This window comes from Blennius ocellaris (assembly GCF_963422515.1).
Source record: "Blennius ocellaris genome assembly, chromosome: 5".
Taxonomy (NCBI): Eukaryota; Metazoa; Chordata; class Actinopteri; order Blenniiformes; family Blenniidae; genus Blennius; species Blennius ocellaris.
This window is the reverse complement of record NC_137654.1, coordinates 19772459-19800270: the sequence shown is the minus strand read 5'-3', so window position 1 is coordinate 19800270 and position 27812 is coordinate 19772459. Positions and strand designations below refer to the sequence as shown.

General features: G+C 42.2%; 2 protein-coding genes across 2 annotated transcripts; one reads left to right on the top strand and one right to left on the bottom strand.

Annotated features, from left to right (window-relative positions):
• Window positions 1-184: 184 nt before the first annotated feature.
• LOC308130503 (solute carrier family 26 member 6-like) lies at window positions 185-11448 on the top strand (the record flags this gene model as incomplete). The annotated part of the gene is made up of 19 exons (XM_080496906.1): window positions 185-315; window positions 944-1083; window positions 3939-4049; window positions 4143-4315; window positions 4419-4583; window positions 6171-6323; window positions 6485-6567; window positions 6881-7028; window positions 7693-7806; window positions 8462-8539; window positions 8629-8724; window positions 8813-8919; window positions 9000-9069; window positions 9936-10028; window positions 10248-10358; window positions 10454-10825; window positions 10944-10998; window positions 11187-11317; window positions 11422-11448. 19 exons carry the CDS (start codon window positions 185-187, stop codon window positions 11446-11448), a joined length of 2358 nt encoding a protein of 785 aa, XP_080353032.1.
• A 932-nt stretch (window positions 11449-12380) lies between these two features.
• Window positions 12381-26488, bottom strand: LOC308130204 (sodium- and chloride-dependent creatine transporter 1). Its single transcript, XM_080496425.1, has 14 exons — window positions 25874-26488; window positions 24397-24705; window positions 21087-21218; window positions 20655-20985; window positions 20359-20491; window positions 18996-19130; window positions 18772-18875; window positions 16511-16635; window positions 16289-16401; window positions 14548-14688; window positions 14226-14328; window positions 14040-14140; window positions 13776-13946; window positions 12381-13568 (listed from the first exon to the last, which is right to left on the bottom strand). The coding sequence occupies exons 1-14, from the start codon at window positions 25902-25904 to the stop codon at window positions 13440-13442; spliced, it is 2058 nt and encodes a 685-aa protein (XP_080352551.1). The 5' UTR covers window positions 25905-26488; the 3' UTR covers window positions 12381-13439.
• Window positions 26489-27812: the final 1324 nt, after the last annotated feature.

Below are 27812 nucleotides of genomic sequence, written 5' to 3'. Positions count from 1 at the left end.
CCACAGTCCAAAAAAACAGCTGAAGAAGTCAGAGCTGTCTGTCACTGCAGAGAGGAGGCAAAGACACCTGCAACATTTTTTACATAATTCATTTTTCAACTGACAAGGATCCTCAACTGAAAAAAACCCCCAAAAACAACAGAAACGGGGTTTACTTAAGTCTGTTGTATTTACTCAAGCAGACATGGAGAGGAGGGAGAAAAAGTACTTTGTGCGCAGAGAAATTCTGGATGAGCTGCGTCTGGAAGAAGTGGCACAGAAAGGCTCATGGTCGTCCAAACCATCCTTCAGTGAGCGGGTCAAAGATTCCCTCAGGTAAATATAGAAGTCAAGCCACCTGCGGAGGTACGGACTCGAACATACAACAGAAAACCTGTTGTGGGCTTGAGCAGCTTTACAGTGAATTAAGTTGAAACTGGGAATTTGAGTGTAAATAGTTTATTGTTTTAACTGTAGGCTAAATAATAACATCATGGGCCAAAGGTCACAGTTTACTTTTATATTAACCTTTGACAATCATATCGGCCTACCAAGAAACAGCTTTGTAATCACACATTTCCACTTCAGTCAGCAAACTGATGTTTTTCAGAAGTGTATTTTGAATGTGTGTGACTGCTATAGTGAACAATATAATATAAACATGCTTCACTTATCCAAAAATGACCTTGTTTCAAGGGGCCTGCTGATTAAACTGGCAGCAAGTGTTACAATTCACATGTTCCAGGTTTCGTCTGCGCCAGTGTTCATGAGAAGTCTCAACAAATGGCTTTTACTGTATTTAACATCTGTATGTAAATCTACTCATTCTGAATCCAACTTCAAGATAAACCGGCCTCCAAGAACTAATGCAAACAAGCTATGCATATACAAATAAACTTGAATGACTTCAGTGTTACATATGAGGAGGCATGGTTGTTAATTATTTCTGTGAAACATGTTGTAGGTGTTCCTTATCCAAGGTGAAGCTTATAATCCTGAGTTGGATTCCTGTTCTGGGCTGGTTGCCTCGCTATTCCATCAGAGAAAATGCCTTGGGAGACTTGGTATCCGGCTGCAGTGTGGGAATCATGCATCTGCCACAAGGTGTGTGTGTATGGATGTGCACTTTGAGATCGAAGTTTAGTCACAAATGAGAAAAGCATGATTGCATCGGTTTAATAGTGAGAGTGAAAGCAGAGAAAAGAAAGGCGTCCTCCAGATGAAGACTGGTATGACTGCAGTTATTAGTTAGAGTGCTTCTTCTGGGAAAGCAACTAATTTATTAAAAATAACTAGTTGTGTGTTGCTAAATTAAGTTTATTTAAACAACGGGCATTCATTTGATGAGTTACCATAACGACATTAAGTAATGCAGTGATTATAAATGACATCTGGTGAAAATATGAAGAAAATGATCTACTTCCTCAAATCAGCCTTGAAACTAATAAGTGTTTTGTTTTTTTAATTCAAAAATAGTCTTTCACCGGGAAAAAAAGTGCATTTTACTGCTTCAATAGTCTCAGCATGCTTTCACGTGAGCAGACGTATTCACCCAAACACCCACAATCATTCACACATACAAATAGCAAAAGCTATTTGCCAATGTGCCAAGGACACTTCAGAGACACGGTCAGGGCGACGCGGCGGACCACGTCATCAACAGAGCACAATGCTGACAAGACTAATTTGTGGGCCACAAAGAATGCAGATAGGGCCACATGAGGGCCACCAGTTGTTTATGTCTGTGTCCTCAGTCTTGATATCACACGTGAGATTGTTGCACTATATATGCAGAAAACAATTGAAACGATGGTGCAATTCAGCACAATAAAGTTTTATGCAACTGTTTCACAAACACCAATTGTTGAATGAAAGCAACAAAATGATGACAAAATGATTCACGCAAGGGATAGTTGCAAAACAATGAAACAGGGTTCGTGGGGGCTTTTCATAGACGTATTTCTGAATTCATGCATAAACCACTTGGTTTTTTTATGTTGAAAAGAAACATTGATTTTGTTGTTGTTATTCTGGATAGAGTCCCGAACTGATGAGCAGAACTAAACACAGGGCTGCCAAAAACAGCATAGCAATGCACAAATCACTTGAAAATATAGTGATCATGTTACACAATAGATAAAATAGTTGAACCTCTCTGAAAGAGTGTAGAAGTCCTTTTTATGCTCCGAACAACGAAATTGGGCGTGGGCGCTCTTTCACTTCATGTCAAAGACACACAAACTAAACAACACATGAAAGCAGAGACGCCACAGACTCCCTGCTCCATGTGATTGCCGTTAGGTTTAACTTTAGCAATTCCCCCCACGGTCACAGGCCTTATTAAACATTAGCCGAACTTAATTTCATCCAGGAAGTAGAATCATGCTGAGTTTTGTATTACTATCTCCCGAACTAACCATGACATGTGCGCCACCGTTTGCCTTCCAGTCAAGTGATTTCACTTCAGCTGAGCTTAAAGAGTGAATCTGCCAGCTTTGCACAACATTCAACTGTCCCAACCGAGAAAGATATTAAGAAATAACACGCAAGTTGCTTTTTATAATAACTAATTCTATTTGTCTGTGACAAGTGAAATAAGTCCACTATTTGTTCAAGAAGTAATTAAGTATTTAAATACTTCTTCAACATTATTAATGACCACTAAAAGTCTCACAATGATGAGTCTTTTCCCAATTAAATCCATTTACATGATGGGCAGAAACAGCGGAAAAAAAAGGACTGTGAAAATCTGCTGACAAATGTCAACTTAAACTCAAACAAAAAAACATCACCTATGGTAGCTGTTCCCAAACTGAATAATTCCAAGGCCCACTTAAAATCTTCCACATCACAAACTTGATAGGATTCCAAGTTTGAGATGAACAGAATGATTCAATGTGAACACGGGCTAATGCAGTAAAGTGTATGAATCATGCATTCAGAGGAACGAAAAACAAACAAAAACGTGCATATCATTCAACACATTCAGTGTGTTGTACAGTCCACCTCAAGCTCTCGTCAACATTTATGCAACGCAGGCCAGAAGTGATGTGTAAACAGTTTAGCTTGGATTAAAAACACTTATCATGAGTCTGTAATTTCAGTTTTCACCTCAGATACACAGAATAATCTGTAAAATATGATGCTCCGTGTTCCTCTGTGACTTTCCCCTTCAATGAATGTGATCGGAGAACCACATTCATATTTAGTACTTGTGGTCCAGTGTTGATTTCTCCTTCACATATCAAACTGGTGAATAAATGTGGAATAACACAGTATTCCATCACTCTGTATTATCAGTTTTGATATTTTTTTATACAAATGTGTATATTATTATATCTATTTTTAGATTTTTTTTCATGTAGTACCAAACTTAATTTCAAAATTGATGGAAACGACACAAAACTTTTTATGCACTTATTGGAAATGACGTTGCTCGGGTCCACTGCAATGCCTCCGTGGACCACCGGGGAGGGGGGGGGTCTACATTTTATTCAGCTATCAAAGTAAACCAAAGTAGTAGATCCTAAAGTACGCCCTGTGGGATTCCAGGAGGCTTCAGGGACTCATAGCAGCAAAGAAGACGTCAGTTAAATACTGTTTCTAATGTCGTTCAAAAACTTTAACGCTCCCAATATTCCCACATCCTAGTGGAAAATTCCCAGTTTATTGAGTTATTTATGTATATATTGTTTAATCCTGTATATGTTAGTAACATACTCGTTGGTAGTTTGAGGGCTATATAAATATGCATTTCTTCTCTTAATTTATAGCTAGTTTATAGACACATACAATTTTTAGTATTAATTTGCCTTTCCTGCCTGGGAAGGAACTTGATATGTAATAATACATAATAAAACAATTTAAAGAAGATGTTCCAACTTTAACAACATTAACGTTTTGTTTTCCCCACTCCCAAGTGGTACTATTCCCAGTTAACTGCCATTTGTTTTCACCAGGCATGGCGTATGCTCTTCTGGCGTCCTTGCGGCCTGTGTATGGCCTTTACACCTCCCTCTTCCCAGTTCTGGTCTACTTCATCTTTGGTACATCTCGACACATCTCTATCGGTGAGTGGAAACAAGTGTGTGTCGGTTTTCAGGAGAAACCAAAGGAGCAGTGACTGTCATTACTAATGCATTTGTGTATATGTGATTGTGCAGGTACATTTGCTGTGATCAGCATAATGATTGGGGGCGTGACAGAAAAGCTGGCTCCAGACAGTAATTATATGGTAAATGGGACTAATGGGACCGGAGACTTGGACATTGATGCAAGGGATGCATACAGGGTGAAGGTAGCGTGCTCCCTCACCCTCTTGGCAGGAATCTTTCAGGTGTGTGTAATAACAATAATAACATGCAAGCCTATATTTAAAGATGTAGTTTCCTCTTTTCAGGCGTAAAAACCTTTGATTTCATTCCATTCTGTTTTCTCAGATGGTTCTGGGCGTGGTGAGGTTTGGTTTTGTGGTCACCTACCTGTCAGAGCCCCTCGTTCGTGGCTACACAACAGGATCAGCGTGTCATGTGTGTGTCTCCCAACTCAAGTACATATTTGGAGTCAAACCATCGCGCTTCACCGGTCCTTTTTCTCTCATTTATGTGAGTATGTCAAATCGACTGCAGTTTGCACTATTCCTGCCTGGCAACATTTTAAGGCAATATATTGCACTGTGCTCAGTTCATGTCTTGTTGAAGATTTGGCATATTTTCCCTTTTGTGTGTTTTCTCCCATAATCCACAGGTTAACAGGTGAATCTAAACCGCTTGTATGTGTGAATTGATATGTCTGTCTCTCTCGTGAACCTGCTTTTGCCCATGGTCAGCTTGCATCAGCTGCGACACTTTAGGAACCTGAACAGGAAAAAGCAAAAGAGAAAAAACAAGTTAACTCCACAGCAATTCAACTGTAAAACTCTGCTCGTAAATCTCAGCTCAAAATACATTTATTTACACGTCACAATGAACTCTGTCTGGTTCTTCTCACCAACACTGCTCGTTTCCACTGACATTCAGCTGACCTCTGCACATCTGTTTGATATTGTGTGCAGCTGTGACGTGAATTACTGCAAGTTACATAAGATACATGATATTGCTGTAAGTCACCCTGGTCGACGGTGTGATGGTATGTGTTTTCTTTTGTTTAGTGTAACACAGATGTCCAAACTTTACAATTCCTGTGTGGCATCCACACATCTATGTGACAATTTTACTGGTTTAAGCACATTAAAGCTTTCATCACTAAGAAATGTGCTCATGAACATCACTGCGATTACAGATAGGCTGGTGGAACAGGACGGTCAGAAACCTGCAGTAAAATCAGCCACGAGCTTATATAAGTGGAGAAAGACTCAGATTTTTCCAATCTGTCTGCTGTGGGTTGCATTGTTTTAGTTAAAAAAAAGAACATACAGTATATGAATGCTTTTGATCCTTGATTGAATTTTTTGCTAGGAAAATGACATTGGGTCTAAATCCACACTGTGTTCATGCAGTTACGCTCACTAAAGCCTGCAGAATCTCACAGCCTGAGAAGCAACAAGCTGTTGCCAACAATTTTTCTCAAAACAAACACTGTGAGGCTAAAAGGATTTGAGATTGCACCACAAGTTTGGTTAAAAAAAGAAAAGTGCATGAGATGTGTGAAATGTGAACATTTTATACATGTTGTTGCATTGATTTTGCATATAAATACAACAATCTTTAAAAAAGGGGGAAAAAGGATAGGTTCAGCAAGTTCCTGTAAAGGATTCTATTCTATTCTATTCTATGTCATTGAAGAAACAGCAGCCCAGTCAATAGCAAATGCACAATCTGTAAAATTTCTATTTTAGATGTTAAGAGGGATCTTGATTGAAAAGTAAACAGGAGATGTTGGTATTCAGTTAATGTGATCTGGATCACCACTGAATTTATCAGATGCAGCCTCGGTTTGGATCATTACCGTCATCCAAACAGATTGAAACAAGAGCTAGTTTGATAAATTAATACTAGAAGTAGATGAGTGTTCTGTTCTTATAGGGATTAAAAGAAAACAAGTTACCTCATTACTTTGTTACCTACCACCTGTTCTGTTTTGAAAAATATCTCTCAGTGTATTCTCCCTGTGTTCCTGGGACAACCAGCATGGCAGAGATTAGAACAATTTGTTTCAGTGTTTCAGCCATGATAATCCTGTTTCCCTCTCAGACTCTGGTGGACATCTGCAGACTGCTGCCTCAGACGAAGGTGCCAGAGCTGGTGGTCAGCCTCGTGGCTCTCACGGTTCTCATTGTGGTGAAAGAAATCAACGCCTGCTACAGACACAAGCTGCCTCTGCCTCTGCCCATAGAGCTTGTGGTTGTAAGTCCTCGCTTTGCTTTGCTCTTCATGTAGTGGTCCACCAGGAGGCGTCTTGTCCTCAGGGTTGTTGACCTCATTTAACTGAGGCTGTGTTTTGGAAAAGTAATGATTTAACTGAAGTCCTCACATTCAACCGGTTTTTGTTCCTTTTTCTTCAACAGATTATAGTAGCTACAATCATTACCCATTTCTGTGGACTCCCCAGTAAATACTATATTGATGTGGTTGGAGAAATTCCCAGTGGGTAAGTGCATTACTGCGTGTTGGAAATGTATCCAGAGAAAGAAACAGAGACTCAGGGTATAGTTAAGCGCACAGGCTCCACATGTGATCATTGACTCAAGAGTCCCACTTGTCATGTTTTGTTTTTTTTTTTTTTTAGAAATGTGGAGATGTTAATGAGACAAATGAATCTCACAGTAGATCAAGAAGCTGCTTGATTAAAGTGCAATTAATGAAGAATTAAATAGCAGTTTTTTTAGATTATTATAGGAAAGTGTTGGTTTCTTGTTTTCTCCATTGTGTCTGTAATTTGTTTATTTTTCCACCTGTTTCAGGATCAAGGCCCCTCGTGCTCCAGAGTCCTCGCTCTTCTCACAGGTTGTCGGCGACGCCTTCGCTGTGGCAATTGTGGGCTATGCCATCAATATTTCCTTGGGCAAAACATTTGGCCTCAAACATGGTTACAAGGTGGACAGCAACCAGGTGAGGAAAACAGACACACACTCACACACACATGCACGATGTGTTACTCACAACCAGCTGGTGGAGTTATACTTGGAGTCTATGTTCCTATTTGACTCACTGTGAACTGATCGAGGTAAAGCTTTGGTCTAATATTAGACTTAACACAAGCAGTTGGCCATGACTGTCACATTAGTGGAAAAATGACTCGGGTTGTCCAGGATTGTCAGACAGCAATAACTTCGGACACCAATTTGTTCCCCGTTTTTCTTGTGCACTTCAAATAATGGTGGGGAATTCTATTATTTCATTTGAGAGTTGCATTGGAGCTTCAAGTCAATGAATGAAGTAACAGAAGTCAATTGTACTGATGCTAACTCAGTATGTGGTTGTAGTCTAGGAAAGCAATGTTATGTTGAATTTTCACAAGCTTTCCAAAGTTATTTAGAATATCACTGGAGTGCGTGGTTAAGCTTTTTAGTTTAATGCAATGTGTTTTATTTATTTATGGTGGCCCCAGTGATGTTTTGGCCCTGAAGGTAATAAACAGAACAATGAGGTGATTGAGGTATGACATTAATGATATTATGTCTTCATCAGTGTTAATGGCCACTTATGAGTGTCCGTTTGTGACCCAATGTGTGTCTGTTGGCTTTTATTCTCTATTTTTATTTGTTCTTTCCAGGAGCTGGTTGCCCTCGGTCTCAGTAACACTGTCGGCAGCTTCTTTCAGTGCTACTCTGTCACTTCGTCTTTGTCTCGAAGTCTGGTTCAGGAGAGCACAGGAGGCAAGACACAAGTAAGAAACACACACATGCGTACGCACACACACAACATCAAACAACACCATCTATCATGTAAGCTGTAACTTTCACAGTATAATGACAGCAGTAAAAATCTTAACTCCACTGCCTCTCTTTTTATCATTATGATTTTACATTAAAGCTTCAAATTCAATCATATAAATGTCTGGCTCAATAAAATCAATTATAGTTCTGTCTTCCATCCATTTATTTTTATTATGATTTATTCTCAAAACAAATTCAAGAAAGAAATAACATGGAGTAAGATATTCTCCTTTGGTGCAATAATGCAACGATGAAATAATTAGTGAAGAAAATATAATTTAATGTTGGCCAGTTTTACACTTCCCAAAACATTTTATTTAACATTTGAATAACACTCAAAGTTTTATTTGGGACACACTTTAAAAGGTCAGAAATGTACAAAAAAAAAAGGTCACAATATTTTTTTAAACAACATCTGAGTGTTGAAATTAAACCCCACCAGTTGATATAAACAAAACCCAGTCAGTAGTACCAAACAAACGTCGATTGTTCTGTGGATTTCGGAACATCATCATAACATATCATTATTATTATTGAACTTATGAACTAACAAAGTTGTTCATTTTCTGAGCATTTATTGTTGAGTAATTACATGTGTTTTATCAGGTTGCTGGGGTTATTTCCTCCATCATTGTGTTGATCACGGTGTTGAAAATTGGTGCTCTTTTTGAAGACCTTCCTAAGGTATCACACTCTTCTCTCTCCTGCTAGTTCAGGTTGAAATAAGGCTACAGGTGTGTTTTCACCTCTTTCTCTCTCTGCTTGCTCTACAGGCTGTCTTGTCCACGATTGTGTTTGTAAATTTGAAAGGTATGTTTAAGCAGTTCATGGATGTGTCTGTGCTGTGGAAGACCAACAAGGTGGATTTGGTGAGATTTAATACTCCCATCGAATAGTTTGTGCACTGTTTTGCTCAGTTGATGCTGTTTGCTGAAAATATTCACGTTGCCCTTTCAGCTGGTGTGGCTGGTAACGTTCGTGAGCACCATTCTGTTCAACCTGGACATGGGCCTGGCCATTTCCATCGGCTTTTCCATGCTCACTGTCATCTTCAGGACCCAACTGTAACTACACACCTCCAATTAACGGTCACTAATGTGAACTTGATGAGAGCCGTTCGAGCTGACATTTGAATACCTTTCAGACCCCGTTACTCCATTTTGGGGAACATACCAGGCACTGATGTGTATTTGGACACAGAAACCTACAGGGAGGTAAGAAAATGGTATTTATTGTATCCATTCCGATCCAGTCCCTCATATCCAATGTCGAGATTGTCTTTAGTCCCATAAGAAACATGGCAGATTGAAAAGTAAAAACAACACATGGTGGAGCTATTAGAAATAAGAATTAAAAAACAAAAATACAAAACAAATTTCCAAAATACTGATAGTAATTCAAAGAAGCTTGATAAAGTCAAACTGGGAGCTCACTGCTGCCACCTACCACACACAAGTGTTGGTGTTAATTGTGCTGGCATTAAGAAATTGAAGAATTGAAACAATTGAAAATGACTTCCATGATGCATTGTGATCCATGCTGATCCTGTGACTCCAGAAACCTCATCGTTATAATTAAAACTTTGGTTCATGATGATTATCAAACTTAACCACATTAGTCCCATTAGGCTCAATCATCCAATAAACAAAGATGGAAAACACTAGCACATCTGCTGAATGCCTTCTGGTTAGCGCTTCAGAAAACATTAATCCCGTCCGATAGTAGTAGCGTTTATGTTCCTAAACACAGCTTCCAGATATGTAAAGTAAATCATCAGGTGTCTTTATGGGGATATACTTTTGATTTTCACCTTGTGACACAGTCCAATATTATAGTCTGTACGGCACTGTGCTGTATTTTGCTGTATTTTGTGTTGATACAATATCATTTACCCTAAATTTGCATCATTTGGCCCTTTAGAGAGCGTGCTCTGGGCATAGAGTTGGACCTGTTTACACTGATTAGGAGGCTGAAGATTTCAGCTGAGTGAAACTACACCTAAGGGACCCAGAAGGTGCAAATGAGAGCTGTGTGAGGTGTGAGTTTCTCAAGCCCACCTCCACCTGATTTCTCCCCGCAGGCCAAAGAGATTCCAGGGATTAAAATTTTCCGGTCATCCACAACGATCTACTATACAAATGCTGACATGTACTTGGAGGCGCTGCAGGAGAAGGTGAGTGGTTCTGTGTGTGTGTGTGTGTGTGTGTGTGCGTGCGTGCGTGCGTGCGTGAACTCTGAGTGCATTTGCTTACAGGATGCGACGCCTTGTCTACAGTCTACAGCAGTCTTGATTGCTTTCATTAGGTCATCTCTCCCCGTCGTCTCACTTTCTGCGCTCTCACGCTAATGTGATGTTTTGCCTTTTTTTATTGTTTTTTTTTTTTTTTTGCAGAGTGGAATTGAAATTGGGAAGCTTCTAATAGCCAAGAAGAAATGTGAAGCAAAACAGAAGCGAAAACAAGAGAAAGAGAAAAAGAAAGCTAAAAAGGAAGCTAAGAATCAAGTATGATATCCCATGTCACACCAAAGCATCGTCTATGCAGTTCTTTTAATATGAATTTCACATTTATCTCATCTTTTTTTTTTTTACTTTTGCAGAAAAATGCCAGCCCAAAGTCATATATGTCCAATCGATCCGTCTCCCTTAAAGAATCGGAAATGAGCAACGGGAAAATATCTGCAGGGACGAAGGGGGAGGGTGCAGGGAACAGCATCGCCCTCGGTCAGACACAAACAGCTGTAAACAGCTTCGGGAAAGGCCAAGCCAACTGGGCTTACCAACCTGACACCAGCATGTCAGACACAGATTCAGACGCGGGTTGCCACGGCGATGACAGCTGCATCCCCCAGCTTTCACAGGAGGGTGACGAGGACAATGGGAAGACCCGTGAATCCCGCATACACAGCATCGTCCTGGACGTCTCCTCCAGCAGCTTTGTGGACACAGTCACTGTAAAAACACTTAAAAATGTATGTGCGCATCCTTTTATGATTAATTAACAGATGAGTGACAGCAGCAGACATTGTGTACAATGAAAGCTTTGGAAGGACTAGAAAATGCAAACACGTTTTTATTCTTCTCTGCCAGATTTTCAGTGACTTTGGAGAGGTGGATCTGGACATCTATCTTGCTGGCTGCCAAGGTGAGACAGGACACAGTTAATTTCCTTAATGCAGAGTCAGGCTACAGAGCACTTCCACACTGAATGCAGCGAGGACTCAGCCTCAGTGGCACCAGAAATTTCAATATGTATTCCTAACATCAAAAAATATGCCTTCCCTGTCGTGCTTTAACGGCCTCTCGCTGTCTCTTTGTGTGAACCCGTCTCAGCCTGCGTCGTGGACCAGCTGGAAACGGCGGGGTTTTTTTCAGACTCCATCCCAAAGAGCAAACTATTTGTCACTGTTCATGATGCTGTGCTTCATGTTCTTGCCAAAACGGGGCCGGTGGACTTTGTGATTGTGAGTCACATTAAACGTTTGTGAAACCCTCAGACATCTGTCATCTCTACACATCACTCATGTTTTGCTCATGGGTCTTCTTTCTATGTTTTTTTTTTTTGCAGAATATCTCCTGCAACACCAGGATGTGACCAGCAGAAATCAGATTGCTTCAACCCCGACAATCCTCCTCCTCCTCCTCCTCCTCCTCCTCTTCCTCTTAGGCTGCAGGCAGCCTCGTTGCGCACTATTGGTCGCCATTGTCTCCTCCCCTTTTGGTGGAGGAGAATGCACCACCTTGACATGGCGGCCGGTTGCCATGGAAATACAGGGAGCCGTTGCTGTGGCAACTGGCTTTTTATGATATTGTCTAATGAGATAGCCAGCAATACGTCACTGCAGCGCTCGCTCTCCCTCTATGGGGCGAGAGACAGCGCAGGGTGGGGGCCGAGTGGGAGAATGTAACAGTGGACTAATAGGAGTCTGTATTTATAGCCTGTGTGAGAGAGAAGAGAGGGAAAGGTTGACTGAAAGGCGAAATGTGAGCGGCGTAGCGCGCACACACACACCGCACTGTGTGTGAGTCACTATTGTTGACAAGTAGAATATTCTCCACAACAAATCCATGAAATATAAACATCGGACCATGACTTTGCCTCCTGGAGGGGTTTATAACGCTCAAATTTGCTCCAAGGGCAAATGATAAGCTGAATGATGCATTTACTAAGAGCAGGTGCTTTGAATGAAAGGCGGGCGTATTTATAGTCTGTATTCACATGTCTGATTCCCCTGACATCTTGAGCTCCTGTCTATTTTTAGGATCCAGTGTCATCTGCTACTGTAACCACCAAATGAACCAATGTTAGGAAACAGTTTTCTGGACAACGGATCTCAGACATAGTTTGTTTAATTATTTTTTTTAATTTTCTGCTGTTTTCTTACTATTTGACGCACAGAATGTTTAGAACAACCAGATCTGATATGTATGTTTCTATGAATTGAACCCTGTAAAATTATTTTCTATAATCAAGACTGTATTTTCTTTAACGTTTGCTGAGTGTTCCATGTTCACTAATTATTTTATGAAATAAATTAATATATTTGTAATAATAAAGACACTCAAAAACACATCCATGTTTATCAGTCAATTTATTGCTTCTCTCCTGACATCGCATCCAGTCTCTTTCCCCTCCCCATGAACCCAGTCTCCTGCTTGTTACACAGTTCAGTCCGAAGTTTCTCTCACTCTCTTCTGGTGGAAATAATGACCATCATCCCCTTCAAATATTAACACTGATTCACAGACCCTACAATACATTGGATACTTATGTTAGTTTATAATACACAGCTCAATGTGTTGATGCATTGTCTTGTTACAATGATTTCTTTTTTTTTCTTCATTTTTTTAGCAAATGGAAGTTTTTTTAATGTTTTTTTTTTTTTTACAGTTAATTCAGAGAGCACAGTTGGCGAGAAAACTATGGCCAAAGGCAATGTCACATGTAAATGAGGACACCGATGTTACACACATTCCTGCTTTCAGACACACACCCACATACACAAACAGACGCACGAGCATACGTGCATTTACATACATACACACTCGGACCACAGCATATCAGCAGCAGATATGACACCTTTCATGAAAAGGGCCTCCCAGATGTATTTATTTTTTAAGTGTCTGCTTATCTTCAATACAACATGATGGCTTGGACAAATGTTGAGATCCCGACAGAAAGGTGCCAGAAGGGAAGATACTGCAACTACACTGAACACGTTACACTCACAGAACAAGACAGGACAGCACGAAGGCAAGGGGTGGAAAGAGAGGGGAGAGCCAGCGAGGTAGAGTCAGAAAACAGAGCAGAGGGTGTTATCAGCCTGTGATGACTGTGTGGGTGCAGATGTGCTGCAGCTTTTCTCCAATCTAATCTTTGGTCCATTGGTCCAGGGCTTTAAAACTCAGTGTGTGTTGAAACATCTGGTGAAACAAACAAGTAAATAGCATTTTGCTCATACGTGTGTGTGTGTGTGTGTGTGTGTGTGTGTGTGTGTGTGTGTGTGTGCGTGCGTGTGCGTGCGTGCGTCCGCGCCGATGCCAACGATGACCTTGGCTCTGTGTTCCATGGTTCAGTGGAGCTCATCAGATGACACTCTCAAAGAGCAGTGTGCTCTTGGTTCCTGCAGGGGGCAGCAGTTTTGCCTCGCTCTCTGGGGCCAGGTACTCCAGATGATGTCTGCCCCACACCGGGGTGGTGAGGTGTCGCCACCGCTGGTGAGTAACAGACAAGGAAATGATGAATGGCCATGCCGTAGCCTCCTCTGTGTAATGAGCAATGATGATCAACTAGCTCGAAGAGCAGATAAGAGAGGGAGGCCGATATCCAAGGAGACACATTCCTGCTGGTTTATCAGCAATTGCTCATAGTTGAACGAGAGAATGCAAATACAAAGGCACACTGTACAAAGGCGTACTGACCTCCAGCAAAGACCCCTTGCAGCGCAGAAGTTTGTAGAGCACGGTGAGAGGGATACAGAGCATAGAGGACAGAGCCAGCGCCCAGCCAAACAGTTCACCCCAAAGAGGGTATGTGTACACTGTGTTGTAGGTCAAGGGCTTGTAGTTCACCACGTGGAACAGGAACACTCCCTGCATGTACAGAAAAAAAACAAAAAAAAACCTTCAGCAGTTTGGAATGGACACTTAAACCTCACAGAGGAAGCCATATAAAACAGCACGTACCACACACAAGAGAGGAGTGATGTAGGACCAGCACCACTTCATGTAGGGGAGAGGCTGATAGCCGATCATACGGGCCACGTCGTCCATGAAGCGGTCTGCACCTGACACGGGCCAAAGGGAAGAGTTACCCCTCATGTTGTGATAATTCACCGGTTTGTGCCGTTTGAATTTTTTCTACCGACTCACCATAGACCCATGCAATCACCACACACTCCCAGAACGCCTGCCACAGCAACGTGATGCCACTGGCAGAGTAGTAGTCAAACAGCTGGAAGACGTACATCCCTCCCTGGAGGAAAACAAAAGAGCAGTGACTATCCTGAACACCCTTTAAATACTTTGGCCTTTTCCCACCAAGTTCATTTCTGGATTACAGCATGAGGTATTAAATGGAAATGTAAAACATAAAACATATGGTTTGGCCATAGTTGATCTATGTGCTGGTATTCATAAAGAAACAAGCATTTGTCTCTTTGTTGTAAATGAGAACTAAAACTCTTCACTGTACCTCGGTGACCATAGACATGTCAATGAAGAAGCAGATGACGCAGCAGATGGCAGCGACCACTTCTCGCCGCAGGGAGCCCAGCACTGATTTAGGGGGTAACATGTCCATGATTCCTGTTATCAAACCCTCCACCCCGACAAACTGAAAGAGAAAGGACAAGTAGACAGCAACACAGAGGAAGCAGTGAATAAAAAGAGAGTTGACACAGAGGTGAATGGAATGGCGTAAACTTTGAAACTTGTGAGAGGTTGACAGGAACTGTGACTAAAAATATTGTGACATAGTACACCATATGCACAACTGGGAGTATTTTGGCCATCTCATCATTTTTCAACTCCATGCTGTAAAAACACGAATGTTTATATGGACTGAGCATATCAGGCGATGTGCATTGGGGTATCCTTTAGGGGACAAACACCTTATATCAAGATGTGCATAATTATTAGGCAGATTGTTTTCTTCAGGAGAAATTGGGCTAAAAAAGGGTTTTGACTGACTCTTTCAGAGTAATGTAGCACAATTGAAAGTAAAAATTATTTGATCGTGAGATCACTGAAATGTCAAACATTTTGTTTGGCTGAGCTAGTTGGACCTTTTCAGGTTAAAGATGGAGTTAAAATCAATTCCCGGAACTCGTGTCAGTTTTAGAGGACACTTTCTTCAAGCAGTGGCTCAGAAAAACGCCTGCATCTTTCAAGAAAACTATGATACTGATGCAGGACAAAGCTCCATCAGACAACAAAGTATTATTTTGACTAATGATAATTATCATTATTTTAACTTGAACAGATGTAAATAAACAAGTGATATGGGAATATATTAGCTTTTCATTCAGTTAGCTTATAAGTCTGTACATCAACCGAGATATTCTCTTAAGAAAGACAAAACCTGACTATTACTTTCTTGAACAGTCCGGTTTGAACTTCATTGACATTTTGAAATTGAGCGAGAGCACTGTCATTGTTAAGAAATTAAATTAATCATCAATACAAACTTGCCTAATAATTCTGCACATAGTGTAGTGTCATGTTCACTAGAAATATAAAACGGGAAGATATGAGGAAAGAATTGCTTTGTTCAGTACAGCGGTCTTGCTGGTGGAAGAAACTCAGGTCGATTTAAAAGTCTTATTATTTGTGTCTCACCAACAATAGAGATTTTAGAGGTGAGCCTGTTGACCCAAATATGCGGGAAAGTTATCTGCCTATTTACAGCCCCACATTTCAGCCTCTCGAATGAGTTGAGGATCACAGCTGCGAGGCTATTTTTATATGATTGAGTCGAAAACGCGGAATATTCATGGCCAATGAGGATACAACTGAAGAAATATATAGACGGAGAAGACATGCGAGAGAGAATGGAAAGTGAGTGTAAATGAATGGGTTGGAGAGCAGACAGATGCTCTCTGTGTGAATAAGACAGAAGCTCATTGACAAATCCCTGGGCTGTAAAACAATGGATGTAGGCACTGACTCAAACAGGCTGCTGAGAAATGCAATAATAAAGCTGGAAAAATGTGTGGAGTCTTTAGACTGTGAGTGTCAGCCGCGGGTGAGAGGAAGTGCGACCAAAAGAAGACATGAAACGGTTGATTAACTGTGTGGACGTGTTTAAATCGAAAGAAGGATCCAGCGCTACCTTATGTCAGTATACACACACCATATGAGCTGAATGCTATCTTTAAGCGTTTAGAATATATACTGTATGTGAAAACAAACTTAAGTGTGGTTATTTGTATTACCTGGCTGTCCAGACCCAGTATGAGCAACATAAAGAAGAAAAGTGCTGCCCAGAGTGGCGCCAGAGGCATCAGAGTCACGGCCTTAGGGTAGGCTATAAAGGCCAGGCCTGGACCTGCATATTAAAAAAGACAAGATTTAGAAGAATTGCGCACTCTCATTACACATACTGTAGATGCTCATGGCCCTGCAGTTTAGGAGACTGTGCCGTGAGGTTTTCTTACCACTCTCAGCTACCTTACTGATGTCCACCCCTTGCTCTGCAGCCATGAAGCCCAGCACAGAGAACACGACAAAGCCTGCAAAGAAGCTGGTCCCACTGTTAATGAGAGCCAGCACAAATGCATCCCTACAAAGAGAGAAAAGGACGAAGGAGACAGAGCTGAGATAAAGGCATTGTGGGGGGGGGAAAGGATGCATAATAATATACGCTGCAACATGAGGCTCAAGGAAGATGCTCAGGACAAACACCAGCACAGAGGAGATGGGTCATGACGGTAAGTATGGGATCGATAGCAATTTGTCTGAAAGCTGCAGTTTTTATGGTTGGCAGATGGAGTACAGAGTGCACATGCCAACAGGAAGTTTGTCTCAAGGTCAGAGAGGAGAAGAAATCAAAGGAAAAGCTGTTTCCTACATTTATGCAGTGTCTCTCACTAAAATAATAAATAAATCAGTAATGTTGCAGCCTCAGTTCCCATTGAAATTCTTAGTCAGCAAAGTCCTTCGTGACGACCGCCCGGTGAGGAATGGCTCTCTGTTTACGTCAACAAGTCAAGCCTTGTTGGCAACACTAACCAGGAATCCTGTCTGATGTGAGGAATGCATAAACAAGATTTGCATTTTAACTCTCAGAAACACCCCCCACTCAAATCTCAGCGTGCTCTATCCATCTGATTATTGTGTACAAATGTAGGTAATCTAAATAAGTGAGCAAAGTGTTTATATCATGAAAGCAGCCCATAACAATGCTAATGTTGCAGGAGACAAATTATGTGGCCCCTCAAAAGTATCATGACGATCCAAAAACAAAATAAACTCACTTTGGAACCAAATTTGTTCTGTTTTGATAAAAATACAACTTAAAAGTAAAAGAAACAAAGCAAATTGACTGAACAGGTTGAGCACATGACTGCGTCAGTAGGAATAATAAGCAAGACTAAGGGATATAAGATCACAGTTTGTGGTGAGTCCAGTTAGTTCTGAACTCCCTTCCTCCCACAATTTCCATAAATGAGTGAAGTTTACAAGGGATGTTTCTGTTTGGTGGACAGGTGAACACATTTAGCTCCGAGTCTGTAGCGGTGGAAAAACAAGGGACGATTTTGACCTCTGTAACCGTGCCATCATCTCAATCCATCATTACAGGAGAGACATACTGACACGAGAAGACGCTAAAGGACAAATACTCACGACTGTACTCTGGGATGTGTGTTACATTTTTCCCAAACCTATTCCTAATCCGGTGACGTTCTGGGCTGGACACAGTGGTGAGTTATCAACCTATAACTTGTAAATTAGTCCTAGAATACAGTGACATGTTTTTATAGCAAATGATCTGAACCCCGGAAACTGTGAGTGCCAAATATACTTTAACATCTCAGAAACAACGAAGCCACTTTTCCCCCCATGGGCCAGTCAGTATGGTGTCAGAGAAACACAGCAAACATACTTCAGACTGTGAACTCATCTTTCAACTTCCAATTAAGGTCAAGGGAGAGAAAATGTCAGATGGCGAGCTATTCATGAAACCCCTCCTGTCATGAGCATTCCAAATATGCAAGCACATCTGGAGATTCACTGCTATGGAACATCCTACCTTGCGGGGGCCTTAATAGGTTTACATAACTGTCATTTAAGATAAACACATCCAAGCTTATCAAACTACAGTAATAACAGCAGCTGTTACTGGAAATATACAACACAAGCACTTTACTCTTCATTAAGTGCATAATTGATATTTTGCTGGATGAGCTCATTGTGCATATCATAGTGATTGGTTGAAGATAAAATGAAGCTGTTACATATTGATGATGGAGGAAACTGACTGGCTTCTATTCTGATCTGAGATGGAAAAGGTTGCAAAGGAAAGCCGCAAGCTAGGAAGCTTTCAATCAAATATCCCACATGTAATCAAGTAGCGTCTTTAAGACTAATGGCCATTGTGGTGTCTGGAGAACAGCAAAGACTTTCCTATCAAGCCAGCGCGAATGTGAGTGGTGTTATTTTTAGTCGAAAAGGAACTGATGCTTTTGCTTCTTCATGTGATTGTTAGTAAAGGCAGACTGGTTATGCTATGCTGATCCTGTCAGCGTGTGTGCAGTGAAACAAAGGCTAAATTATGTGGAATTCTGATCTCCTCTGAGGGAGCATTTGAGTCAGGAGTCAAATACAGAAGCATGCAGAGACCAGCTGTGACTTTGTGTTGATGTTGGCCTTCTTCCAGTGAGAGTGGGGTCTGATTTTATGTTGTGTATAAACTCACTGGTAACAGTTGTTATGGAAGCGGTTGTAGCTGCCCAGCGCGGTCAGGGCACCTAGTCCAATGGCATAGGAGAAAAAAATCTGAGTGCCGGCATCAATCCACACCTATTATAAAAAGAAATGTGTGAGTGATGTTGCATAATGTTGTTGTTTTTTGTTTAAATCTAATTCATGCAGTTGCTCTACTAATGACAACCCAAAGTCATGCTTATATAAAAGTTCAACCTGAGCTTCTCCGAGTTTGGACCAGTCTGGTTTCAGGTAGTAAACAATGCCATCCAAAGCTCCAGGCAGAGTGACGCCGTGGGCCAGAAGAACAACAAGAACCACGTATGGGAACAGAGCAGTGAAGTACACAACCTACGGAGAGAATCAAATACAGAGCCGTCAGGTACACTTTTGGATACTCATGAACCAATTAATAGGATATATTGAGGTTGGAGTGGTGAAGTGTGACTGCTATGCATTAACTTAGATTAAGTGAAAGTAGAAAATGCCACAGTAAACATTTAACCCTTCACATTACATCAGGTATGTGGTGAATTCAACAGGCTAGCTGAATGGTTTAGTGCTTATTAACATGGTTCACCAGCTAAGGTCAAGTGTACCTAGATATGTTTCATCACTTTGATTTGGCAATTACCTGCTTTGCAAATATTCAAGTCAAAAGTAGAAGCCCATTAGGTCCTCCCTGTAGTAGATGTGTAATGGGGCCTGTCATGTTACTTTGGAGAAAAGGTAGCCTGTAAATGGAAAGCCAGACAATTTGTAAACCTCCTGCAATAGCAGGGGTTTTTGGCAGACCTTTTCAGAAGGTAGTAGTCTATGTCAAGTAACGCTGAGAAAGCCACCCCCCACTAACTAGTGAAAGCATCAAGTCACGTCTAAATCAGCGTGCTGAAAGCAAAGTAGTGAGAAAGCACATATTTGCCTTGATCTACGCCGAACATGGAGAGAAAAGCCTCTTTCCAGCTTTCAAACATCTACATGGTGGAAAGTTACTAATCGGCTTACAGCTGGTTGGCTCAATCGCTTTCATTATTTTTTCTCTCACTCTCTAAGCTTTGGCTGCTCTGGAGACACAACTATGCAAACACAGATTTCCCCACATGCTACAAAAACGATATGTTGTATCAGGGCACACAGATAGAAAACAATGACAGGCTGTATTCTCTCCGCTACTAAAATTCAATAACCCTGAAACACTAATATACGTATGTCGAGTGCAACACAATAACGATTCAGAGGTCAGTGCAAGATTAGAATGTTACTGAAAACAAGTATAAAAACGAGCACTCACAGAATACATGTGTGCTTATATTGTCGTGTGTTCCTACGCGCTTTCGTCTGGACACTGATCCTCTCACTACACTAAAGTAGATTTGGGATCAAAGGGCAAAATATTGCAATTATTTAAACCTTTGCTGGAAGCCATGCAAATATTAGTCTGCACTCCATGAACTGTGACAGGAAATGTTTTGTGCATTATATATGTATAAAGCTTTTAATATTAATCTGCACTTTTTAAACCCACACACTGGCATGTGACATTGTGTATTGTGAATTGTACAGCCAGGAAATTCTTTACCTTGCCAGTAGATTTAACTCCTTTCCACATGCAGAAGTAAACAATGATCCAAGTGGCAATGAGACACAGCACCAACTCATAGCTGATGCTACCAGGCTCATGCAGACCTCCAGACAGGCGAAGCACTTTCCGTCTGAAGAATGAAGGAGAAGTCCACCAATTACAAACACAACCTTATCTTCAGTGTGAACATACTGAACAAACTTGAGCAAGCCATATCAAGTTTCTACAGGACAAATTAAAAATGAGCTACACCTCAGTCGATCAGTACAGTTTCAATATTCAATTGGACATACTCCCAGAACTCGATGACCGGAGAGCGCATGCCCTCAGCCTCCACGCAGCTGCCATTGAGATATTGGAGAGCAGAGAGGTTCCAAGGGGGTGAGAAGGAGAGGTTAGACGGGGTGGCAGCGGATGGCGGCAGTGCAGGCTGGGGAGCACTGCGATTGTGGCACGCACGTCGAAAATCCTGTGTGCAGTTCGGAGTGTTCCAGGGGTGTCCGCAGGTGGCCCAGGGCAGCGGGTCAGTGAAAGAGTGGAAGAGAAAGTAGAGACCCCACACCAGGATCATAATGTAGTAAGTGTTACAGAAGAACACTATGACCATCGAGGCCAAGCCCAGACCTGGCGGAGAGGGGGATGGAAGTGAACGGAGATTATTTCAAGTGATGCTTGTCGAATTCTCTGTGTGATCATTTACATCCAACATTGTGTCGGATCAGCACCTTTGAAAAGCGGTGCGATGTTCCAGGCAGAGACCCCTCCTTGCTTCATGAACTGCCCCAGAGAAATCTCCAGGAAGAAGACTGGGATGCCCCCGATGAACACGAACAACAAGTAGGGGATCAGGAAAACCCCTGCAGGACACAAAACACACACACACACACACATTTTGAGCAAAACAACTTGGTGTGTTTCCGCCTTGACTTTGAGCCTGAGTGACCCGGATTTACTCCCGGAAGGGCGTCCGGTATATGAACTAACTAAGACGACCTGTTCTGACCTCCGTAAACAAAAGCGCAGTGGGTTTCTTTTGTGTTACATTGACTGTTCGAGAGTTGGTGTTTTCCCAGTGATGGGTATGCTGCTTATAATGTTGTGGAAACATTTGAATAAGGAGATAATCCGATTCAAAAGTTCAGAGTGGGGTCATTAAAAGTATCCATTATTTATGCAATGTGTTTAACATGATACCTTTTACATATATGCATCGCATCATCAATCAAAAAGAAACTGAACCTTCAGCGGACTGATGCTGGCCAAGCAATTACTGTGACTCCCTGTGCTTGTTTCAGACAAAAAGAGTGTATATCATATTCAAACACTGATATATCATATGAAGCATCAGATGCTTCTTTCAAGCTCCTGACATACATGTGTATGTTTCTTTCTACTGGAACTGCATGTAGATTTCTAAGTATTTTTCATCCTATACCTAAATCTTTTACTTTTTGAGTTGAATAAAAAGCACTTGCTCTTGGATGTTGTTCGGTTATATAATATACATAACAACTCTGGTTTAAAGTTAAGGGTGCAAGCTACACAAAAGTGAAATAAAGTTTCCAATTATGAAGTAAACAACACAATAAGTAACTGTCACGAAGAAGGGAGAAACTCTAAAGGAACAAAAAGAGCAAAAGCTCGGAAGAAGGATAAGCAAAGCCGCAGATATAAGACGCTCTGAAAGCCTATGTGGGAGATAAACACATTGTCTCCCATTCCACATGAGATCTGGCGTTTTTTGGACAGCACAGTATTGTCCTTGAACTGAGAAAAGCTGCATGGTATGGAAATAAAACAAATAATAAACTATCAAATTCAGGAGACAGCTAAGCAGCAGACTCAAGCAGGCGCTATGAGGAATGATTAACCCTGACAATACTTTGAGGACTTGTTTTATTTTGATTAGCAGCAAGAGACCATGAGCAGTTGGTCTGTTGTTGTTTTGCAAAAATATCATTCAACATAAAGCAGCGGAAAAAAGATGAAGTGAAGTGCAAAATGCAAGTGCAGCGATTCACTTTGAACAAGAATACAAGTGCGCGATGCCAGCACAGCGTACAGATGGGAGGGAGTCACATGACCAGTTATGACGCAGAGGAGAAAGAAGCTCGGGAGTGAGGAGGGAAGGATGGATAGGCATCGCAGAGAGGAAAACGGGGGCAAAACCGGGGAGCAAGAGGCTCAACAAATAAAAAGTGACACACCAAGGCATTGACCTGGTCAGCTCTGCAACAGCGCTGCCGCCTGACAAATTGAGCCTCAATCAGCTCATCTTTCTTTATGTCATTCTCTGAGAGCAGAGGGCTGTAGCCATATAAGGAAACATTGGTGAGCGTGAGTCTAAGAGAGAGAGAGAGAGAGAGAGAGAGAGAGGGAAAAGAGAGAGAGACGCAGGCAGAGAAAGAGAGAGCAGACGCACAGAGAGGAGTGAATGAAACGACTGGAGAAAATTCTGGTGCTAACATACCCCAACATATTATCCAAATCATCAAGGAAAAGTATCCCTTAATAAGCTTAATTAAATCCTCGGTAATCATAACTGGACCAGACATACTGGGCCTGGCGGCCGAGTTCCAAACACACACGAGATTTGCAGCGCATTAATTGCACGATTTTACAGTATATCCACAGTGTGTCCTTCTTTCAGCTCTAATCTGATACCTTTGTTGTGTTACGCAGTGTACCTTGGGTTAGCCAAGGGCATGAAGTGAAGTACTGTACTGTACTCGGCGCGACTGCGTCGACGCTGAGGGGAAGGATTCGACTGGCTTGGTCACAGGACGGTTATTGTGTGACATATCCATATGCCTCCTTATCAGCGGGAGGGTGGGAGAGAGCACCTTTGTGTGCCTCATGAGTGCTGGGCAGGAGCACAGAGGGTGGGGGGGGGGGGACTGTGTGAGGCAGGCCATTGTTATATGATACCAGAAGGTGGGTATCAGAGCCACTGGTCACAAGACACACACTCATAGCGGGAGGTGGGGGGGGGGGGGGGGGGGGTTGAGAGCGAGGGCTGGACTAAGAAACACGCGGGCACACACACGTATGCGCACACTGTCACTCATTCAGTTTATATTTCAAAGTAACGCCTCATAAAATAAACGGAACGGTGGGATGGGCCCGAGATAAGAGCGAGTCAAGGCCAAGCGATGCAGCCCGGTAAGGGTTAGTATCGTACAAGCTGGCACAGATAAAGAAAACAAGACTTTAAACTGCTCAAATGGCCACATGCACTTCTGGTGAATATGTGCCAAGAGCAATATTGTGGAGCAACTTTTACTATGTGTGTCTGTTAAGTAACGGGTGAACAGAATGACTACGGTGATGTCACATGGGGAGAGGGGGGGGAGTGTCTGCACTACGTGCAAAGAGCCACGCAGATGCTGCACTGTACACATTTTACATTTAACACAGCATTCTGTCTTGCAATGCTGGGGTTTTTTTTCTGACATGTTCCCAAATGATTTTAAAAAATAGGGGATTCTTTCAGAGATGACCTACATGTTTATGCCACGGCAGTAGTATCTCTAAACGTTTTATCAGTGTATTTATGACATTCTGCATAATTGTAATCTGTGTAACTTGGCTGTCAGAGCTTGAGCAACATCCTGTCTTTACCTGAGGTGGACTTTCTCATTAAATGCCACAGACCGTTGGGGTAGGCAAACAGCACACAAGAAAAGAGAAGTCATTGGCAAATCAAAATGTGCAAGCTCCTAAAATGTTTAACAGTCGTCGACAACACAGCAGGTGACCTTCAGCCCACTTTTAATCCTGCACTGGCTATTTATATCATGTATGACGAGTATTTAAACACATGTTTGCTGATAACACAATTACTTCCTACATTTCAAGTCTTACTGTAAGACTTGAAATGTAGGAAGTAATTGCTGATAACACAATTACTTCCTACATTTCAAGTCTTACAGTAAGACATTTTTGTTTTCAATCGGCTTTTATGGATAAGATTCCTCCTGTCATTCTAGTCGTGTTTACTTGTGGAACAAGTGAAACGTGCCCCTTGTGACTCACCTCCGCCGTTCTTATAGCAGAGGTAAGGGAACCGCCACACGTTACCCAAACCTACGGCAAAGCCCACACAGGACATGATGAAGTCCATCTGCCTGGTCCAGGTTTCTCTCTCCACCGCTGGCGCCGGCACCACCACATCCCCGTTTCCCAATCCAGCTTCTGCTCCCTCCGGGGTCTGCGGCGGGCCGGCCCCTCCGCCCTCACCACACCCCGGGTCTGTTCCAGGCATGGGCACCAGTGGGCGAGCTGACCCGCTGCCCTCCTCCTCGGACAAGATCCCAGCTTCCATCTGGGGGACGCTGATTTCACCTGAAGAGGGATCAGAAAAGAGAGAAGAGGGAAAAGAATAAGAAAATAAAATGCTGAGGTTGTCATCGCAAGAAAGCTGGAGAAAATGCGGTCACACTCAACTGTGCACATTCAGAACTTCACATATGACGTCAGTGGAGGAAGCGGACGAGCTACAAGCTTCTTAAACCAGCCTTTTGCTGAATGGGAAGAGAAGCATGATGGGGACTCTCCATTCATTGAAATAAATAGTCAGTGCAGGCTTAGTCTATTAATATGACTGAAATACATCTCCATTGTCACATTCAGCATTTTCTTTCCCTAGCACATCTAATAGCAATTCCGTCCTCATCCCTGAGCCCTCCCCCGATGTTCATTCTGTCTGTCTGTGTCTCACAGACAGAGTGATTAGTGTGCTGCGGCACAACACGGCACAGACCAGCCTCAAGGTACATCTCAAGCCCCCTCTGCTACGCACAAAGCGTTCATTTTCTCTGTTTCCATTACGCCACTGCACAAGTCGATGCAACGTGCCGGCACATCTTTACTCCCATTCTGAGATTCTAGCGTCAGCGGCTCTGTGTGATGCAAAGCAAGGCAGATGAATCCAGATCAGAGCAGTTTAAGGGGGAGTGTGGACAGAGGAGGGGGGGAAGAGCATTGTGGGGAAGCAAAAGATGCAAGCGTCTATGTGGTAACCGAATAATGGCTAAAGATAGTGTGAGGATAGAGTCAGCGTGTGACTACCTTGTAAAAAAAACAACAAAACATGAGGTATCTTTTGTTCTTAAGATCCCCCTCAAGTGTGAATACACTGGAAGCAGAGTGTCGTGCAAATGTCACAGGTAGAACCTGATAGAAGATTACCTTGTGACTCTGACATAGAAGAAACAAACTTGGCAGTGATTCTGAGAGCAATAGGAAGTTCTTGTGGATTAACCAGGGGAGACACATGCTCAGCAGCATTACCTTCAAAATTACTTCAGGCGGTTTGCAGTCAACCGTGGTGACATATTCAGCCATTTAACCTCAAGTGTGTACGTGATGTCAAGAGCAATGTGGAGTCTTCAATCCACAAATGAACGTGGCCAAAGCAGATGCAGAGGCAGGGTGCTTTATGCTGGTTTACACATGGAAGGATATAAATACACTGCGATCAGTGGAGCTCTGATGTCCTGTACTCACTCACCTTGACTGTTTTCTTCCAACTCTGGAGACATTATTCTTCGGTACTGACACAAAAATATTTGTTCTTCTTAAAAATAACAAAAAAAAAGGAGCTGGCTGTTCGTCCAGGGGCTGATGAAGTTGAGTGTAGCCTGCTATGAAGGTACCCGGAGAGGCAGTCTAAAGAGACGTAACCACAATACTCAGCGCTCCAGCTGTCTTTTTTTTTTGAGGTTCTGAGTTTATTAATTTCCTCTCTTGAAATATCGAAGAAGCAAAAAAAAAAAAAAAAATCGCAGTTGTTTTTTTTTTCTTTTCTTTTTTTTTTCTTTCTTTTTTTTTTTTCCTTTTGGATTATCGCACGTCGGGGAAATAAGCCTCAGCTCAGCCGAGAGATGGAAAAAATGTTTGACAAAAGCGCCGCGGTCCGTTCAGCCTTTTGGACGGAGGGGATTCAGAAGCAGTCGACGAAGCACTTGAAGGTAAGCCTGAAGAATCTCATGGATGACAGTTAGATGGAAATGATACTGCGCCTTTGGGTGAAGATGGTAGTCCGCGGTCGGTTTCAGCAGCCCAGTGAGGAGACCGTAGACCGGTTTGGGAGATGCCTTGCTTCGACGGAGAAAGAAGAATGTGATCGGCGGCACGGTCCGTTAGCTGTGTCCGACGCTCCCCCCGCCTCCGCTCGCCGCCGCCGAGCGCCCTGATTGGCCGCGGAGGGCTCAGTGCGGGTGCGCACAGCATCAGCAGCACCGCGTTCGCGACGCACGGAGTCACAAGGATGGCTTTAATGGAGCGGCGGCACCCCGTCCTTCACCCCCCCCCCCCCAAAAAAAAAACCCCAACGCCAATTTCGCACCAAATTCCCAGTCCGGTTCACCCCCTGGATGCGATCAGAACCCGTTTATGAACTCAAAGACCAGAAGCAGCAACAAAAGACCTGAGAGGTAAACATGACGGTAAGCTGGTGTTTATTTTGAGTCATGAATCCATGGACAGACGCCAATTTAAAAGAAAAAATACTTGTAACTGCGGGACGTCTTCATGCTGACAGCGGCTCCACGACTTAAAGTCGTGATGGTACTTAGTTACTAGTAACGCGTTACTCTCAGCACTGTTGCTGTGTGGCGGTGGAGCATGCCGTTACTGCAGCCCGCGCGGCTGTGGGACACCTGAACGGTCAGAAACATTCTCTATATCGCCCCCTGTCCATGGATTCATGGCTCCAAATAAGCACCAGCTTACCGTCATGTTTATCTCTGCTCTTTTGTTGCTGCTTCTTGTCTTTAGGTCATAAATCTGGGTCTTTCAAGAACAGGTGGTACGGCGTGTTCTGCCTGAGTGCAGTAAGGTAGTAGTGTCAAGCCAGCCGCCGCGCTGGTTCGCGGTGCGCCCATACGCCATACATTACCGTGAGAGCGCACGAAACGGATTTCAAAATAAATGTGACATTCCAAGCGAATTACATCTCTAAATTAGTTAATAAAGCACAAATTACAACTATTGTCAATAGGCAACAACAAATATTTGAGTGCATTATTAATACTTAAGTCACCACAAGGAGTCAAATAATAATAATAATAATAATAATAATAATAATAATAATAATAATAATAATAATAATAATAATAATAGGTACTGTTCGCAGGACCCACCCAAAAAATCTTGTCTTGTCATATGCAAATTAAATCAATATCCTGATGTCATAAGATAATTAGGCTACGCCCCCAGTCAGAATGAAAAAAGAAACTATATGTCTTCCAGCATTCACACTTCTTCTTCTTCTTCTTCTTCTTCTTCTTCTTCATCTTCTTCTTCTTCTTCATCTTCTTCTTCTTCTTCTTCTTCTTCTTCTTCTTCTTCTTCTTCTTCTTCTTCTTCTTCTTCTTCTTCTTCTTCTTCTTCTTCTTCTTCTTCTTCTTCTTCTTCACATTTTGCATGGACTATGTAAGTGACATCCT

What these genes read in the sequence shown, in the direction of transcription:
- LOC308130204 (XM_080496425.1), bottom strand. Translation starts at nt 25,904, where the DNA reads ATGTCTCCAGAGTTGGAAGAAAACAGTCAAG. An exon ending in CATCGCACCGCTTTTCAAAG is followed by an intron (nt 20,986 to 21,086) that starts GTGCTGATCCGA and finishes CCTCTCCGCCAG; the next exon opens with GTCTGGGCTTGGCCTCGATG. An exon ending in TCACTCCTCTCTTGTGTGTG is followed by an intron (nt 13,947 to 14,039) that starts GTACGTGCTGTT and finishes CTGTACATGCAG; the next exon opens with GGAGTGTTCCTGTTCCACGT.